This window comes from Nansenia antarctica (assembly GCF_963989245.1).
Source record: "Nansenia antarctica genome assembly, chromosome: 17".
In the NCBI taxonomy this organism is placed as follows: domain Eukaryota; kingdom Metazoa; phylum Chordata; class Actinopteri; order Argentiniformes; family Microstomatidae; genus Nansenia; species Nansenia antarctica.
Window position 1 is genome coordinate 14,245,944 of NC_137687.1, and position 19,688 is coordinate 14,265,631.

Sequence of the window (19,688 nt, forward strand, 5' to 3'; positions counted from 1 at the left end):
TTATGAAACGACATCTGGGTCCCGAAATGTGGATCCATTCAATAATATATTGTGAGTGTGTTTCTTTATTTCTATCTTCAGATATATTATTTCACAATAGGCTGTGCAGGGAGAAGAAAATTGCTTGGCATTCTAGAGAAACAGTATTTGTGTCTTGGAAGGAAGCCAATCTACAAAATGAAACAAACATACATTGTGTAGTAGAAAAGCCCCTTTTTTATGTACCATGCCAAAAACACCACACAATGTGGATACACAGTTACTTTAATCATCATTAAACAAAACGTCAGTCCTTTCATGGACATTTAGATTATACTCAATCTGAGGATCTTCTCACTTAATTTGTGTATCTCAGAGACAAAGTCCAGAGACAGAGAGACAGTGAGACAGAGTAGTCCAGAGAGAGAGAGACAGTGAGACAGAGAAGTCCAGAGGGAGAGAGACAGGGAGACAGAGAAGTCCAGAGGGAGAGAGACAGGGAGACAGAGAAGTCCAGAGGCAGAGAGACAGTGAGACAGAGAAGTGCAGAGGGAGAGAGACAGTGAAACAGAGAAGTCCAGAGAGAGAGACAGTGAGACAGAGAGGTCCAGAGACAGAGAGACAGAAAAGTCCAGAGGGAGAGAGACAGTGAGACAGAGAGGTCCAGAGGGAGAAAGACAGTGAGACAGAGAGGTCCAGAGGCAGAGAGACAGTGAGACAGAGAAGTCCAGAGACAGAGAGGTCCAGAGACAGAGAGACAGTGAGACAGAGAGGTCCAGAGACAGAGAGACAGTGAGACAGAGAGGTCCAGAGACAGAGAGACAGTGAGACAGAGAGGTCCAGAGACAGAGAGACAGTGAGACAGAGAGGTCCAGAGACAGAGAGACAGTGAGACAGAGAGGTCCAGAGACAGAGAGACAGTGAGACAGAGAGGTCCAGAGACAGAGAGACAGTGAGACAGAGAGGTCCAGAGGGAGAGAGACAGTGAGACAGAGAAGTCCAGAGAGAGAGACAGTGAGACAGAGAAGTCCAGAGGGAGAGAGACAGTGAGACAGAGAAGTCCAGAGGGAGAGAGACAGGGAGACAGAGAAGTCCAGAGGGAGAGAGACAGTGGAGATTTACCAGAGATTTACCCGATTCTCAACAACGTTGAAACGTAGTTCTGTGTTTCAAAAGAAAAGTGGGAATATTTTGATTGGTTGTTAATATGAGGACCAAAGCATTAGAACATGTCACATATGGTTGCGGGAATTTGAATGAGGTCGAGCACTGATGTTGGGCGAGAAGGACTGGCTCACGTTCCAATTCATCCCAAAGGTGTTTGATGGCGGTGAGGTCAGAGCTCTGTGTGCAAGCCAGTCTGGTTCTCGCAGACCAAAGTCGGCAAACCATGTCATTATGGTCCTCACTTTGTGAAGGGGGAATTTTCATGCTTAAACTAGAAAGGGCCTTTCCCAAACTGTTGCCACAAAGTTGGAAGCGTACAATTCTCTAGAATCTCATTGTATGCTGTAGCATTAAGATTTCCTTTCACTGGAACTAAGGGGCCTAGCCCAAACCATGAAAACAGCCCCAGACCAGAATTGTGTCCACATACCTTCGTCCATGTATGTTATAACTACAAATGTCATCCTATTCTTGTTAGAACATTCCATATCCCTGCCCTGCTTGCTGATGCACACTATCATCAAATCATCTGTTTCTATCCTGTTTCTCTTTACAACATTGTGCCTAGTATCTGCTGGCTGCCACACTATGCTATCCAGTAGCCCTTTCCCACAGTATAACCACTGTCCTGCAGCACTCTCACTGTCTCATCTCCCAGTGAAACATGTGAAGTGATGCATCTCTCCACCCCTCTGTGACATCATACCCTCATAGCGGTGGTCTGTCACACCTCCACCCCTCTGTGACATCATACCCTCATAGCAGTGGTCTGTCAAGGCCAATGCACACGGCGTGCGATTTGTCGCACGACAACATTAGATTCTCAATTCACAACACCAAAGTGTGTGGGTGTGAATGGAGAACCAAAGTGTGTGGGTGTGAATGGAGAATCGAATGTTGTCGTGCGACAATACGCATCGCATACCGTGTGCATTGTCTCATTCAAAACAATAGAATCGAATTCGCGGTGGGACAAAATCGCACGCTGTGTGCATTGGGCTTCACACCTCCACCCCTCTGTGACATCATACCCTCATAGCGGTGGTCTGTCACACCTCCACCCCTCTGTGACATCATACCCTCAGAGCAGTGGTCTGTCCCTCCTCCCCTGTGGCCACTCTGCCCAGGCCTGGATGACAAATGTGCAAAAAAGAGCCACTTCAGGGATCTAATGCCCAAACATGAACTCACAGATCACTGCAGCTGTCGTTCTCTGTTGTCCACCCTCAAAACATTGAGTCATGATGGTACTTAGATTATGAAAGTGTTTGTCGATAAATGTGTTCAATATTCCTCAAGTGATCGTGCACAATACAGCAGAAGCACACAGCAGATATCTCACATGGCTTCACCAGGGTTCATTCCCTGGCCAGTCTACTCCAGTGAGCTACTGTATTTCCACAGTGAGAGCTGGACACACATAAGTCAAAATAACTCAGTGGCTAAATAGGTAGCACAACAAAAGGGTTTTTGGGGGCAGGGTAAACAGAGCAGCACAATGTGTATTCCCAGGATTAGACGCATTTGTTATGAGGGTGACCTCCTTTAATCTGACGAGGCGCCGCCCAGCCTCCCCTGTGCGTTCAGTAACGCCCCAGCCTCCCCTGTGCGTTTAGTAACGCTCTGAGACGTCAACAGATCGATGGCGTTGGCACAGGTAGAATTTTTAAAAATAAAGCCACAAACAGGGGGTCAAGTACACACAGTCCCCCAGTACACACACACAAGTACACACAGTACACACAGTACACACACAGAAGTACACACAGTACACACAAGTACACACAGTACACACAGTACACACACACAAGTACACACAGTACACACAAGTACACACAGTAGATCTGAAGACAACATACGCAGAGGGGCGACCCCAGCAGAGCCATGCTCTCTCTCTCTCTCTCTCTCTCTCTCTCTCTCTCTCTCTCTCTCTCTCTCTCTCTCTCTCTCTCTCTCTCTCTCTCTCTCTCTCTCTCTCTCTCTCTCTCTCTCTCTCTCTCTCTCTCTCTCTCTCTCTCTCTCTCTCTCTCTCTCTCTCTCTCTCTCTCTCTCTCTCTCTCTCTCTCTCTCTCTCTCGGAGCAGGGCTGAGGAGGAACAGGTCTTCTCTCCACTCCAGGTGCCAGGTTTCATTTTATGCAGCATGGGTGTGAGAGAGTGTGTGTGTGTGTGTGTGTGTGTGTGTGTGTGTGTGTGTGTGTGCGTGCGTGCGTGTGTGTGTGTGCGTGCAAAAAATGCCTTGCATGCAAAAAAATGTCTTAGGCCTAGTGGCTTGTAAGATGATGGCATAATAAAGGTTTAGACAGTCAATATTCTAGTATTGGCCATTCATCTGTAGACGGCATCACAACACCTAACTGAATCAATAAGAGGGCAAATAAATCAAATGGATGATGGGACACTGTGGAATGACACTGTGTAACTGAGGAAATACATTTCAAAACGGTAGATGGCTAGCCTCCAGTGAGATGAAGGGAACCTACTTTCCTCTCTCTTTAACCACAGACAGGTTATATGTTCACAGACAGGTTATATGTCCACAGACAGGTTATATGTCCACAGACAGGTTATATGTCCACAGACAGGTTATATGTTCACAGACAGGTTATATGTCCACAGACAGGTTATATGTCCACAGACAGGTTATATGTTCACAGACAGGTTATCTGTCCACAGACAGGTTACTTGTTCACAGACAGGTTACTTGTTCACAGACAGGTTATTTGTTTGATTGCCATTTCAGCTTTTTTCTTTTTAGAACTATTATAGCATAGATACTTTAGCTGTTATGAATGTGTGGGTGGGCTGAATATGAACAGGATATGGATGAATATAAATATGTGTGAATAGAAACTGACGTACCCAAGGTCGTTTCCCCCTGGCACCAACCTTGCCGCACACGATTTATTTGATTATCATTTCTCACATCCTTCTCAAGACCAATGACAAATAAACTGTGCCATGAATCAAATGAAGAAATAATCTAATTGAGTGTGAGATGCTTTACAGCATATTAAATTCATTCGGAACCCTCAGGAGACTGACGTAGGATCAATAATATCTTTATTGTGTTTGCGAGTCACTGCCGAATTTAGAGGAGGGAGGAAGAAATTCAACGTGACACCTCTGTGCGAGGTGGCAGCTATGATCAAGGTTTTGAGAAGAACAACAATTGAGCTATGCAGGTCAGATGGGGAACAGAGAGAATGTCAGCTCAGATATTACACAGACACAGCCTGCCTCCGTCCGTCATAACTCCAATAGATGGCCACCATCAAGTGATGGTGAAGTGTTGACACTGGAATTCAGTGACATCCAGCCATGGAACATGAAGGGGACAAGCAGCTAAAGGACGACTGCTTGACAAGCAACAGACACCATACAGCACAGTGTTAGCCACTCCTACTGGATAGAGGGTGTGATGTCACCACACCTGACAGCAGACTGCTATAATAGAAAAGAACACTTGTGGGAAACAAAAGTCACCTTTCTGTCTCTCTGTTTGGGTTAACTCCTGCTAGATGTTTCTCTGCATGGGATAGGGAAAGAGTGAACTGGCTCTTTGAAGTTAGAAGGAATGCCTCGTGCAGGAGTAAGGGCATTGGTCCTTGTGATGCATTATGTCCTCCTTTAGTGGCTATGATTCTTTTCTTTCCAAAGTGCTTACAGTTTACAATCTGTGTTATCATCATCCCAATGCCCGGCTGCAGTAATGCAATATTGAACCAACGGAACATGAGCACTCAGTCACAAAGAGAGAGCCCAATCGACACACACACACACACACACACACACACACACACACACACACACACACACACACACTCAGTCACAAAGAGAGAGCCCAATCGACAGCTTATTCTGTAGACCACATGGGTCAGGCTGAAACGAACTACTCAGCTCTTCTGTGTGTTTCAGAGCAAAACGTTTTATAGAAAGGTCCAGAGAAGTGGCTGTGTGTGTGTGTGTGTGTGTGTGTGTGTGTGTGCGTCTGCATGTGAGTGTGCGTGTGTATCCTTGAGGAGACTCACTCTTTAACACTGTTTCAAGAGGATACTGTAATTCCCGCAATTGTCCTTCATCTCTCTGTAATGAAGTTAGAGATGATCGTCATAATCTAATAAACTGTACATCTAGGGGCAAATCCACCAGAGGGGAGGCATCCACCAGAACCTAATGTGAATAACTGTGTTAAAACACTGCATGAAGTCATACCATTTAGCTGTGTTAAAACACGGCATGAACTCATACCATTGACATACTGTGTGTTGGATTAGACTGTATTTGAGAGCAGGAAGGAACCTTGCATAAGACAGTCCCAGTGGTCCATCTGAGACCAGCACCATCAGAATCAGAATCAGAATTCCTTTTATTGCCAAGTATATTCACACATACAGGAAACTGACTTGGTGGGGTTGGTGCATAAGACATAAACACACAGACAGTAATATAAGTATTTTTTTAAAAACAATGTAATAAACACCATATAAGCAAAAATAGTTTAAACAAAGTTTAGGAGCGGCTACATACTGTGACCTGTATGTAATGGGACAATGAAGCATTCCAGAAGTTTGGGTTCCAAATCAAACAATTAAAAGTAACGTGACAATTAGGTTGACAGGTGTTTCTGGTAAGTCAGGTGAGTTCGGTCACATAATTTGTGCAGGCATAAGAGAGCCGTCAATGTGTAGTATTGATTCTAGGCTTTGGATTTGCTTTTGAAGTTTTCTATTGGTCCTGTGATGAGGACCAAAGAGGTGTCAATCAAAGTCAAGGAAGCCATTATCAGAAATATAGATACAACCTTAGACTTGCCTAAATCAGTCTGGAACATCATTTAAAACAAACAGATGCACTGCTGAGCTCAGAAATCTCAAGCGGGTTGGCAGGCCCAGGAGGACTTCCATGGTGATGACTATCAGATGTGGAACACTCCCCAGGAACACTGGAACACTGGAACACTCCCCAGGACGCAGGCATGAACAAGGAGGGTCACGTTACTGTTTGCTAAAAAGTATTTTAAAAAGGTCTGGGAGAGGGTATTTTGGACAAATGAATATTATCATGGATCAGAATGATTGCAAGAGAACAACTTGACAGCATATACCCCCTCATCTGTGAAACATGGTGCAGGGGGCATTATGTGTAGGCATCACCATGGTTACAGTACAGGCCTGGCAGAGCATCACCATGGTTACAGTACAGGCCCTGCAGAGAAGATAACTGGCGTCTGATGTGTTAATTTAATATTATTGATTTAAAATCCAAATGTTTGGTGTGTAGAGTCGAAAGAACAAAAACTAGGGCTGTCAATGTTATTGCGTTAACGATCACGGTTAATTTGGAAACCTTTAACGAGGTAAACATTTTAAATCATTGACGCAAATTAATCACATGGGGGCTAATATTCACATGGGGGCTAATATTTTTGACCACCCCATTTTTCACTAGATTTGATAAAGCAAATAAAGCAAGCCTAAAAACGTATTTTATGTACCAAAAGCTACTAAGTAGCACTGTTCGATTATATGAAGTTTTATCAATGCTGCAAACATTGGGAAGAATTTTAGGAAAATGTTCCATAATTCCTGGGGGCCTCAACTGTGTTATTAGCAGGTTTAATTGCAACCTGCTGTATGGAGAACTGGCTGCTGGCGGGTATCAATTAAATTGTGGCAGCTTATACAAATGTGCTACAATGTATGAAGGTATTTCCAAAGATATCAGGTTGGTAGACAGGAGCAAATGGAGTAGAGTAATGGATGGACACACGCAGGTCTGGTACACAGGGGGGGTTGAGAGGAACCTGGGATGGTCTCAAATACACAATGAGCTGCTGGGCATTAGACTAAAACAGCGCCAGCTGTTGCCTATACCATGTGCATACTTTACAGTCACATTCAAAATAGCTGTAAACACATTATTATTATATTAATATAATTAGGCTATACTATTATTTAGCTATCTGAAAAATGAGGTTTTACAATTTTACAACTCTCTTATATGTATTGGAATACTACTGTCACTTCTTTTTTCAGCAAGAAAACATATCACAAATGATGTTTCAACATTCCTTGCATTTGCTGCAATAATATCTTACTTCCGGAAACTTGTTTTTCTAAAAGTTAACAGCTAGAAATTGGAGGGTATGGGCATATGTCAGAACTTTCTAAGCAACTCTCCAAAGAGATCAGACTACAATCCAATTCACTGTCTGCTCTCTGTGTGGCAAAGGTCATATAGAGAATATGTCTGAGCATGAGGGAGGCTGCTTCTGGAGACGTGCGATGCCAGAAATCAGACAGTGTGTGTGTATGTGGTGTGGAGACAGACACACTGGTAGAGGGCAGGAGGAGGACTGTGACATCAGACACAATGCTGCAGGGGTACTGGGAGACCTTATATGAGACCTTATGTGAGACCTTATGATCAAAACAGGTAAATATAAGTGGATGTTATTGCTGATGTCTGCTCTCTGCTCTCTCTCTCTCTCTCTATCACTCTCTTACACACACACACACACACACACACACACACACACACACACACACACACACACACACACACACACACACACACACACACACATACACGCACACGTGTTGGCAAGGCTGTAGCTATCATTGAGGACACCAAGGACACGCTGTGCTTTCACCATGAAGAGTGCAACATGTATCAACTAAGTTGTGCTGTAGTTGCCTACCATTACCAGCCAGTGAGGTCAATATCACATATCTCCACTACAATGTCCCCGCTAGTTCATGGAATCTCCCTCGTCTTTCGTGTCTATAAGTGGTTTGAGAAATTAATTGTTACTGAGTTGTTGGTTGTCAGTGCTCCGTCTGGTGCAACTTAAATACTCTGTCCAAAAAAAACACTGTTCAGTGGGCCAGAAACATTAGTGGGTTCTGAATTTCATGAGAGAGAGAGGCATAATAAAACAAACTTCAATGCAGGATTGATTGGCAATCTCCCTTTGCAAGTCAACGCTGTCAAAATGTAAATGAAGTTTCCCGTACCCTAGCAACCAGACAGTCAGCCGGTCCTGTTCCTGGAACAGGAAGGTTACGCTGCCCCAAGCCTTTTACCACATGCAGGAGAACACACACACATGAAGCTGCCATTACAGTATCTTCCACTGCACTCTGAAAAGGGTGATCAAAAGAACGTCAGACATCAATTTTTCCTTGATTAGGGTCAATTTGCTCAGGAGAGAAAGGGTCATTTTCAAACGTAGACATATAATTCACTTTTGTCATATTTCACATCATAGTGTGTAAGCCAAAATATGGTCTGTCTCTAAAGAAAGAACACGTTTGAATTTTGTTATAATATTAATATATGAATATGTAATATTGTTATTCAAACGAAGGGACTTCACATTTCATGAACCCTAACCCTAACCAGAAGCATGTACAGTTGTAATGAGTTAAGCCCTTTCTGCAGTTTATCTTTAGAGGAAATAGAATACTGAACTTTGAACTTCTTTAAAAGATGTGCCTGAACTGTTCCTACAGTGAGTATGATGAGTGTCCCTGCCACACGCAACCTGTTCCCCCAAACCTTGATGAATTGAGAATAAAACCTTTATTTTTTTCTTCTTAATCTCTTCAAATATTTAACGTTTTCAGCAACCTGACATACCATGAGAATAGATCATTGAAATATTGATATTGCTTTTATTCACCTCAATGTCACCCGACCGTGCCTTCAACATGTATGGATATCAAAGCCTTTTTCTTCTACATGAGAGCATGAATCATGTCTACTTCTCAAAAGCTGCATTCTGCCAGCATATAGTACTAGGAAACATATTACATTATATAATGTTATATTCATGGAACTCAAGCATAATATGAAATAAAAGCGTCTTATAGCAGCTGTTCCTCAGTGTTGTGACTGCTTTATGACTCCCATATCAGCTGTGTGAGGCTGACACAGTGTACACTGCTCTCCCTGCCTCCTCTGCCATTGAGACAGCACAGGCCTGTGACAAGGCCTGACAAACTACCTCCATATATACACCCTCCTCAGCCCTGAAAAAGCTATCAATTATCCCCTGCCATGCACAAGGACCAGCTTGGCTAACAAACCAGTCCACGGAGCCCATGTTCCCTCCCTGTCACCATTCCTTTCAAGCCTTTCATTCCATCCATTATTTGACCCTTACAAGTTTTTATAGCTTAATGTCACTCCTTTATTGTTTCACCACACTCCAGTCTTCCACTCTTTCAAGTCTAGGGTTTAACGTCTGTGGAAAAACAGCTGAACAGATGTAAACTAAGCGGGTTGGTCCTATGCGGTCGATGGGCTTCATGTTGAAAGGCCCTCCAAAGTAGAGCATGTGGTCATCATTAGAGGCTCATTCCTGCTCTGAGGGAGATTCGGTGCTTTGCTGAAACAAAGGTAGCTGGAATTGGTCCTTGGAGAGAGTTAATTACTGCTCTGACAGAATATCAATAAACATTTGAGGAGAAAAGAACGAGAGGTACTGATGGGGAAACATACACAACTGCTTGCTTTGTGAACATTTAACCCACCACTAAATAGCATTTTGGGGGTTTCTCAAACAAGTAAATATGGAATAGATGACGCTGTCATACTGTGGACATAGTAGGCTCTGTTAGACTACAGTTGTGGTTGACTAGTGATTGACTGGTGATTGACATGTGATTGACTAGTGATTGACATGTGATTGACTAGTGATTGACTGGTGATTGACTGGTGATTGACTAGTGGTTGACGTGTGTCTGTGTTCCCAAAAAAAAAGTGCATCTTGTAAGAACAAAATGGTACTAGCCTCAACGATCCGGCAAGACAAGCTAGGATAGTTTGTGGGTAATTTCCTTGACTGAGAACGTACACAGAGACTGAGACAGACCTTTTCCAAAAACTGATGTTTGTGGTGAAAACCAATGGGAAGTACAGAAAGACTGACCTTTACCTTTTCTTTTGACTGTTTTTCCCTGCTTTTATATTCATTCTATGCATGTAAATGTTGTTATATATGTTTATTTTATTGTTTTCACTTAATGTTCTTATTCCTGTTGTAAAGCACTTTGAGCTGCATTTCTTGTATGAAAGGTGCTATATAAATAAAGCTTTACTTACTTACTTACTACAGTTCTGTGTCAGAGAACCCCACCCTAAAATCAGGTCACAAACAATCATCTTCAGAAAACAGTAGATATCTTACCTTTGTTTCTTTAGTTGAAGTAGAGTCGTCTACGGCTACACCATTACATTTCTACAACAGAAACTGTGTCCAGAGCGTTCTTTAGTACAAAACAAACATGGAAGGAGGCCACGTAGGGTAATTTCAGAGGGTTTCTTTAATAGTTCACTGAAACACCTGCTAGTGTAGACCCCTGACACAAACAGTGACTACGACAGGAACAGTACAGCACTGACAAACACAGGCACATACTGAATATGATGACCCTTGACCCCTGTCTCCCTCTCTCATACAGTACACACACACATACTGTATATGATGGCCCTTGACCCCTGTCTCCCTCTCTCATACAGTACACACACATACGGTATGGCTGTTCCAAGAAAAGAAGATCCAGGTGAAGAATGTTTCTGTTTCTTAAGACCGGATGAATATTGAAGCATAATTGTCTTTCTCCTCACCGGCAAACAAGCCACATTTCAGGCACATATAGTATTATGTGTCTCTAAAGATATATAAGAGAGAAGTTCAAAATGATCACAGGACCATCATTATTGCAAAAAAGGGGGTAGAGGGAGATATGTATTAATAACATAACCACTAGATTGGAACAAGTAGTGTATCCAAGCCAATGGATTCCATGGCTTTATATACAGTGAGATAAACAGAAATTGTAACAGCGATGGAATTATAACACATGTTAGATCCTTCAACTGACCAGGCCTAATAAGGAATCAAACATTAATTCAAACCTTTATTTAAACTCGTAAGTTACTGAGGTTGCCCTCATTATTAGATCTACTTAGGGACGCAGTCCAAAAAAAATCCCCATTCTAACAATATTTCATGTTCCTTTTCATTTGCATATACAACTGTCTCCCCTACTCCCTGCCTCTAATCACTTAATACCATCTATTCTATAAACAGATCCGAGCAACACATCACATGCAGCATCTTTAATAAGAGCACAACAAGGGGTTGAAACAACTGTGGTTCAAAAACGATATCAGTAACAGGAACAGGAAATAACACTGACCTAAGAGAACCTTGGCCACCAGACCTGCAGGTCAGAGGTCAGCTACAGTGGTGCCAGTCACCAAGGCCTGGGTGGGTGTGTGTTACTGCTGTTTGGTAACCTTGCTACCTTGTTATCACTAGACTGCTTCGGGCAGCTTTTGGCACCTTCTAGACTGCATTTACACTGCCAGGTAGAAGTGACAGCATCTAGACTGCATTTACACTGCCAGGTAGAAGTGACACTATAGACTGCATTTACACTGCCAGGTAGAAGTGACACTATAGACTGCATTTACACTGCCAGGTAGAAGTGACATTATAGCCTGCAGCGGCCCCGTCCCAATTCACCCCTAGCCCTTCGTTTTCACCCCTATGGCTCGATTTGCGCGTTCACGTTTAGGGGTAGGGCTGTCCCAATTCATATTTCATCGAGCCATGGCTTCATTTTGAGGGCTAACTATGACTTCGTTTCGAGCGATTCCAGGACCAGACTAGCTTCGAAGCCATAGGGGTACGCTACCCCTTGATTCCAGGATGCATTGCGAATCACCTACAGAAATCTTATGTCGCTCTATTCAATGCGGAAATGTCATTTTACTTTCTCTGTAATTACTTATTAATAAAGATTTGAAAAATTATGATAACCATCTTATTGTCTTAGTTTAATGTCATTACAATGCATTATAGACCTTTTATTTATAACAAGCATAACCCAAAAATCGCTTTTATGTCGGTGCTGTGTCTAACGTTACAGTAACGCAACGCTGCATGACAGTCGAGCATTTCAGAGATGTACAATCATAAATCAATTATTACCTGTGGCGTTTGACAGTGGATGATGGTACACATATGTAAAGTTATCTATCAAACGTTCGGCTGACTTGTACATGATGCGCATTTTGACCTATTTCCACCCGCAATCTAATCCGAGCAGTTGTTATTATGTAATATTATTAATGGGTTGTATCATTCATTTCAATGCATTATAGACCTTTTCTTTATAACAAGCACAACAACAACAAAACGTTATTATGCCGATGTGCTGTGTGCTGTGTGTCTAACGTTACAAGCTGATTTGTGCATGACAGCCGCGCATTGACATATTTCCATGTCTAATGGCATATGACACGCGAAATGTAACTACAGTTAAGGATACGCGTAAAGGATGATGATCTATCACCGTTCGACTCTACTGAGAAATGTTTCCGCTTATTTGTCATCTCTCCTTCACGGGCAAATGTGTCCGCGTCCCCAAGAGATCCTCTTTCTACGTTTTTGACCACCACTATGATGGATTGATTTTTGGATTCTAGACGACGAATTGTTCTGAGAAAGGCGCTTGGTAACGTGATTTTTGGACAACGCTTTATGACTACTGATGGACTCGTGTGTATGTGGTGGCTGAGGATTGAGTCACGGGTATCTTTGGAGGAACATCGTGCGCTGACAGATCTGGTTAATACTCTGTGTTTTGGTTGGAGTCATTCATTGTCATTATTGCGATGTCCACAAAAAAGACATCGCTGACGGAAGAGACTAAAAAAGGAACGTCTAAACACTACAGTGTGTTGATAACAATCGAAAAAAGATCCTTATAGCACACGCAACAGAAATAAACACAGCTGAAGAAGGCATTGCGAGATCGCGTCACCCGTACCGCGTCTATTTAAACCACTGTTGTTGACGTCATGAAGGGCTGTCCCAATTCATAGGGGTAGATTTCAACCCCTATTGCTTGTGGCTCTGTTCGAAGGCCTTGGCTTCGAATCGAGTCACACTCGAAAACGAGCCATAGGGGTAGAAAAGGGAATTGGGATGCCAGGTAGAAGTGACACTATAGACTGCATTTACACTGCCAGGTAGAAGTGACACAATATAGACTGCATTTACACTTTTGCTTGTTGCATTTTGTTTGTTGTTATATCTGATTTTGCTGTTTTTATCTCATTTTTGCTTTGTTGATTTTAATGTTTTGATATGTGGTTTTAAACTGTCTTGTAAGGTGTCCTTGAGAGCCTTGAAAGGCGCCCATAAATAAAATGTATTATTATTATTATTATTATTATTATTATTACACTGCCAGGTAGAAGTGACACAATTCTAATATTTTTTGCTCACATATTTGCTCACACATTTGGCACAGATCGGATATGTAATATGAACGTCTAACCAGTAAAAAAGCATATTGAATCAGATATTCTCAGATCTGATTCAGGCCTCAATCATACGTGGAAATACATCTGATATGAATCGGATATCTGTCATTTGGAATGTGATCTAACCGGACAGGTCGGATATAATTTGTAATTACGATTTGCACGTACTTGAAAATGCGACGGTCTTTGCATTTTGATGACGTTTGACGTTAGTTTCAGTTGTTCAAAAGTGAAGTCCTCTTTCTTCCCCGCCTTAAAATGTGCACAATATTTTTGCGGACTTCTAAACATTCGGAAACTTCGGAAAGCAATGGCTTTATATTATATTATATATAAAAGGGATTATAATTTCTGTCTCGTTTGCGTCCATTGTCTGTTTACTTTTGTTTTCGGTAACCAAACCCTTATGTATGCATGCGGGGTGTTTCAAGTGTTACACAAGTGTAAGCAAATGTACCGTAAGCACAGGTAACGGATATGGGTCATTTTAAAAAGTAGATGTAAGCAGGCGTTAAAATAATTCGGATAGACAAAAAATGTGAACTAGGCATTACGACCTGCAGTGTAAATGCAGCCATAGTGAGCGTACTTAACTCACCCTAACCCTAACCCTAACTCATCATTTCATGTAACAATATAAAACAACATTGTATGTCATCGGATCAATCTACCATTGATATAAAACCTACTGGTGTCTTTCCTGACTCATCCAGACCACTCAGAATACTACAGTATATGCTGCTTGTACTAGGAGGTGAAACAGGGGCTGCTTGTACTAGGAGCAGGTCACACCGGGGGCGGGGCAAACTATTAAGTCCACCTAGAATGATCAATAATTGGGGCCAGACATGATACCCACCGATCTCTGTAGCTCCAGGCATCATGGAGACGGTTCAGCCCTTCTGGTGCTTCTGTGTTTGCACAGCAGTGATGTCATGTGACCTCAGCCAGCTGAGCTTCATACCGCACCTGCCCAGCAGCCAGCCTGCAGCTCCTCTGTAAGCAGGGGACCGACGGCCATGATGGAATCTCTGACTGAAGCCTTCTCCTAAATGTCAACAACAAACAGACCAGCGAGGAGGGGTTGGGGGTTCCTCTTCAGATGCTATTGTAATTGGAGTCTTTCTGGAGGAATTTCTACAGCCTCCTCTCTCTGTTTTGTGAATCATAGCAGCCCACAGTCTCCCCCAAACAGAACTGGAGGAGCTTCTACTGTACGTATCTTGAACAACGATGAGCAGATTCCTGTTACGAAGAGACTTAAACATGTAAACGGAAATAGAAAAAGATGACAAGAAATACAATCATTCTGTACATGGCATTACAAAATATGTCACCCTGTTTGTGTGTACTGTTTGTGTGTACTGTACACTCGATTGCTTTTCTACAGTAGGAATATTCATGGTTTTCCACAACAAAGAAACTAAACAAAGAGCATCTCTGCAGATCAATATTCAAAAGCCCACAAATCATTGAGGTCCTGGTTAACACTGGGGCCCTACGCCCACACCCACCCCTCACCCTACGCCCACACCCACCCCTCACCCTACGCCCACACCCACCCCTCACCCCTCACCCCTCACCCCTCACCCACACCCACCCCTCACCCTACGCCCACACCCACCCCTCAGCCTACGCCCACACCCACCCCTCACCCCTCACCCCTCACCCACACCCACCCTCACCCTATGCCCACACCCACCCCTCACCCCTAACCCACACCCACCCCTCACCCTACGCCCACACCCACCCCTCACCCTACGCCCACACCCACCCCTCACCCCTCACCCACACCCACCCTCACCCTACGCCCACACCCACCCCTCACCCTACGCCACACCCACCCCTCACCCCTCACCCACACCCACCCTCACCCTACGCCCACACCCACCCCTCACCCTACGCCCACACCCACCCTCACCCTACGCCCACACCCACCCCTCACCCTACGCCCACACCCACCCCTCACCCTACGCCCACACCCACCCCTCACCCTACACCCACACCACTCACCCTACGCCCACACCCACCCCTCACCCCTCACCCACACCCACCCTCACCCTACGCCCACACCCACCCCTCACCCTACGCCCACACCCACCCTCACCCTACGCCCACACCCACCCCTCACCCTACGCCCACACCCACCCCTCACCCTACGCCCACACCCACCCCTCACCCTACACCCACACCACTCACCCTACGCCCACACCCACCCCTCACCCCTCACCCACACCCACCCTCACCCTACGCCCACACCCACCCCTCACCCTACGCCCACACCCACCCCCCCTACACCATCCCACAGTTGATCCTATAGCCTCCATATCAAGATCAAAGACGGTATGAAGATGAAGGGAATCAATAGAGTCATGTGGATGGCAGTGATAACCAGGTCAAAGTTATTAAAAATAATGACCGCCTGTGCTCAATGTAAGGGCAGACAGAATAACACATTATTTCAAGGTGACTATTATACATTATACAGTCATTTCACCATTATTACTGTTATGTGGCTAGCTACCTGTGCTTTCTGTTCAAACATATGCTGGGATACTTAACACAGATGACACGATGTTCTCTGTTTTGTGTTTCAAACATGACCAAATCCCCAACATACACTGCATGACAAATTGAAGCGAAAGTCCAGCTACAGTACTTCAGAGAGAGAGTTTATGAGAAAACTCAAATACAGTGAAACCAGTATTGATTCATCAGTGAAGAACATTTGGCTAGAGGAGGACTCTACACAGTAATGCACTGCAGCACCAGAGAACAGAAAGCCGGCAGAATCCAAACACTCCATATTGCAACTCCAGCTGGAGAGACCGTATACGTACTCAGTGCTGACACTTAGCTAAACAAGATGACTATTGATGGAACTCTAACTGACCACAGGAAACAAGCAAACCAGCAATGGTGTTCTGTTGTGTTGTGTGTGTCACCAAGCCCCCAGGGCGCAGGCTGCCCCAAATCTCGACAAGGCATCCCTGAGGCACTCTTTCTGAGAGAAGGTATAGACTGAGGGGGCTGGGAGCAGGAGAGTGGAATGAACGTAGGGGAGAGGGTAATCACATAGACTGGGCTTCTGTAGGAGGTGGGTGTGTTGTTTCCAGCATACTACACAACATCAACAATAGGAGGCGATGAAAGTATCATTTCCCAGTTTTGCTTTTTGCTCCCTCCTCTTTTTACCTAACTGTGAGAACAGTCTCTCTCTGTCTCTCTCTCTCTCTCTCTCTCTCTCTCTCTCTCTCTCTCTCTCTCTCTCTCTCTCTCTCTCTCTCTCTCGCTTTCTCTCTCTCACTTTCTCTCTCTCTCTCTCTCTCTCTGTCTGTTGTTTCCTTGGATGCCCATGATATGTGTAAAGTCCCTTAACCTCCACATGGTCCAGGGCTGAGGAGGAGCAGGGCAGCGGTGGGGCAGTGCTAGGGGTGCGTGGTGGTGGTGGCTGGCCTGTCTCCCCCCCTCAGCCACAGGAGATGACAGTGAAGCGTTTGGAGATGCAGGACATGTTGTGCAGCACGATGCCCAGGAGGAAGAGCAGCACGCAGGCCACCAGGATGACCGTGCACACCCCCGACCACGTGGACCCCTTCCCTCCTCCGGCCCCCCCCCCCACCCCCCTCCTCTCCGCCTCGCCCCCCTCCACCACCACCCCCTCCAGGCCCAAACGACCCACGCGACCCACGCCCAGGCCCAGGCCCAGGGGCCGCTGCAGCTCGGGCAGGGCCACCAGCGCCAGGCCGCCCTTCTGCTGCTGCTGCCCGCCGCCGCCCGGCAGGAAGCGGCAGCCGAGGTCGCCGGGCAAGCCCAGCGCCCGCTCCTTGGCGACGGACAGGGGCAGCATGTAGCAGCCGTTGCTAGGCAGGCGGATGAAGACGGGCGTGTGCTCGGAGTGGGCGTGGGGGATGGCGATGACGGTGACGATGTCCGGGTCGTCCGGGAGCTGGGACACGGAGAGGCCGGCGGGGAGGATGGTGACGCCGCGGCACCACGGGCAGCGGAGCTCCTTCTGGCCGCTCCGCATCTGGGTCAGGCACACGGAGCAGCAGGTGTGGCGGCAGTCCAGCAGCTTGGGCCTCCGCCGGGGGCTGTAGTAGTTGAAGCAGATCTGGCACTCCAGGATGGAGTCCTGACACAGCGTCTCCATCTGAGCTCCACCCACAGGCCTTTTTTATTAGTTCCTCACAAGGGGGGGGGTTGTTTGTGTCGAAACACAAAAGCAGAATGACAAAAAGATGTCAGCCAACAGCTCTGTATATATACATATATATATATATATATACCCAGTGAGCTGCTTGAATCCTTAGAGCAGAGTTGCGATGTTAGCCGTGTAGCGGACCCGGACCCTGCCACACGTCTCGTCAGCGGTCAGTCTCTCATCTGTAAAAGAAGATGGAGAAAGACAGCGTTAATCCAATTGAAGAGGGCAGAGGGGCTTGGAAGTGGGCGTCAACACTGACACCGGAGCGGACAGACGACGAGCAGGCAGAAGCAGAAGTGGCGATCAGGCAGCGTCTTTGTCTGGTTCCCCTGAGGCTCGTCACCCAGGATCTCTGCCTGGATCGAACCCTAAACCCTTCATCATCACACAGACTAGTCACAACTGCCCTGCTCCTGTCCTCTCAGACAGGAATCACAGCCCTGCTCTCTCTCTCTCACACACACACACACTTACACACAGACACACACACCAGACCTCAGACAAACCATGCAATACACACGCGCACACGCACACACACACACACACACACACACAGCAGACACACCATACAATACATGCACACACACACACAGACAGAGAACTAAATTAAAACATTACACACACCATTAACTCAAACAATCAACAGAGAGAGCTCACATGAGCAGACCAGAGAAAAAGGCAGTTGACGTAACACACATGCCACAAACAGGCTTAATAGAAAGGGACATCACACATGACATCACACATGACATCACACATGACCATGACAAATGCATATCAGACACAACAGGGCACCTGAGGGGGGCGCTGTGGAGGAGACCTGACGAGGAGCGCTCAGTGCCATTACCTTACATAAGAGCGGTGGCTGAAGCCGTTTGCATAAGGCTAATTCCTTTAACATGGCCACAGGCACTGTTACATTTGTGTTTCTTACCAACTTTCACAATAATGTTTGCAGTGTTGTTAATCCATGTATAATCATGTGTGATGCTTAATGATTACATTCTGTCAAAACCATTGATAGATAGAGAAAGGGGGGGGGGGGGGGGGAAGAGAAATAGTGAAACTGAATTGTAGCAATAGTGGATGAGTCCATGTAATACACAGTAGTGTGTGCTAGTCTGCTAAGTCCACAGTAAACTGAACCCATCTGTGGCTGGTCACCTGTCACACTTATCTGACATACTACCCCCCACCATCCCCCATTTCCCCAAACCCCCGGGCAGAACGCATCTTCCTCAGCCAGTCCTGAGGCGACACCTTCCTTCACTCTCCTCTCTGTGAATGACCTAGTTTTCTCCATACCGGTACCATGTCAAAGTCAAGCTAAGTGCAGAAAAATCCCAGTAATTTCGCGGGGAAGACAGAGAGTCCTACCCTTGAGGGGGTAAAACAAGGGTATTACCGAATCCCTTCCTAAGATAAGGATTAGCTTTGATCTGACATAAACGCTTTGTGGCTCAATATTCCCATACACTCACTCTCTCCCTCTCTCTCTCTCTCTCTCACTTTCCTTCATCCTCCACTATATCTCTTCCTTCCCAACTCTCTAAAAGGTTGTACAGACTTTCCCTAGATACTGTACTTTCTATTGTTCAGGCTATATTCCTCCAAGTGACCCATTCTCATTCTCAGGCCTTGTCCACACCAAAACGCTTTTTTTGATAAAAAGAAACTGGGACGTGCATACCAAAGAAGAAGTTTGGCATGGGGTGGAAGACCATGCGGGCCTTCTACCTTATGATGCTAATAAGGTCTCAATTCTCGTCCTATTAGATCTAAGTGCAGCGTTCGATACGATCGACCATGATATCCTAATCAATCGTCTTGAAGAGTTAGTTGGTCTTTCTGGCAGCGTGTTAAATTGGTTCAGAACATACATTACAGGGAGAAAGTTATATGTCAAGCTTGGAGATCATGTGTCTGAGAAATATGACAGCGACTTCGGAGTCGCACAAGGGAGCTGCCTTGGTATACTACTATTCTCAC

At 45.3% G+C, this 19,688-nt stretch overlaps 1 protein-coding gene across 1 annotated transcript; it reads right to left on the bottom strand.

Moving 5' to 3' along the window:
- Window positions 1-16,961: 16,961 nt before the first annotated feature.
- LOC308172341 (E3 ubiquitin-protein ligase RNF152-like) lies at window positions 16,962-17,645 on the bottom strand (the record flags this gene model as incomplete). Its single annotated transcript, XM_080547253.1, has 1 exon — window positions 16,962-17,645. The coding sequence occupies one exon, from the start codon at window positions 17,643-17,645 to the stop codon at window positions 16,962-16,964; it is 684 nt and encodes a 227-aa protein (XP_080403379.1).
- Between the last annotated feature and the right edge of the window lie 2,043 nt (window positions 17,646-19,688).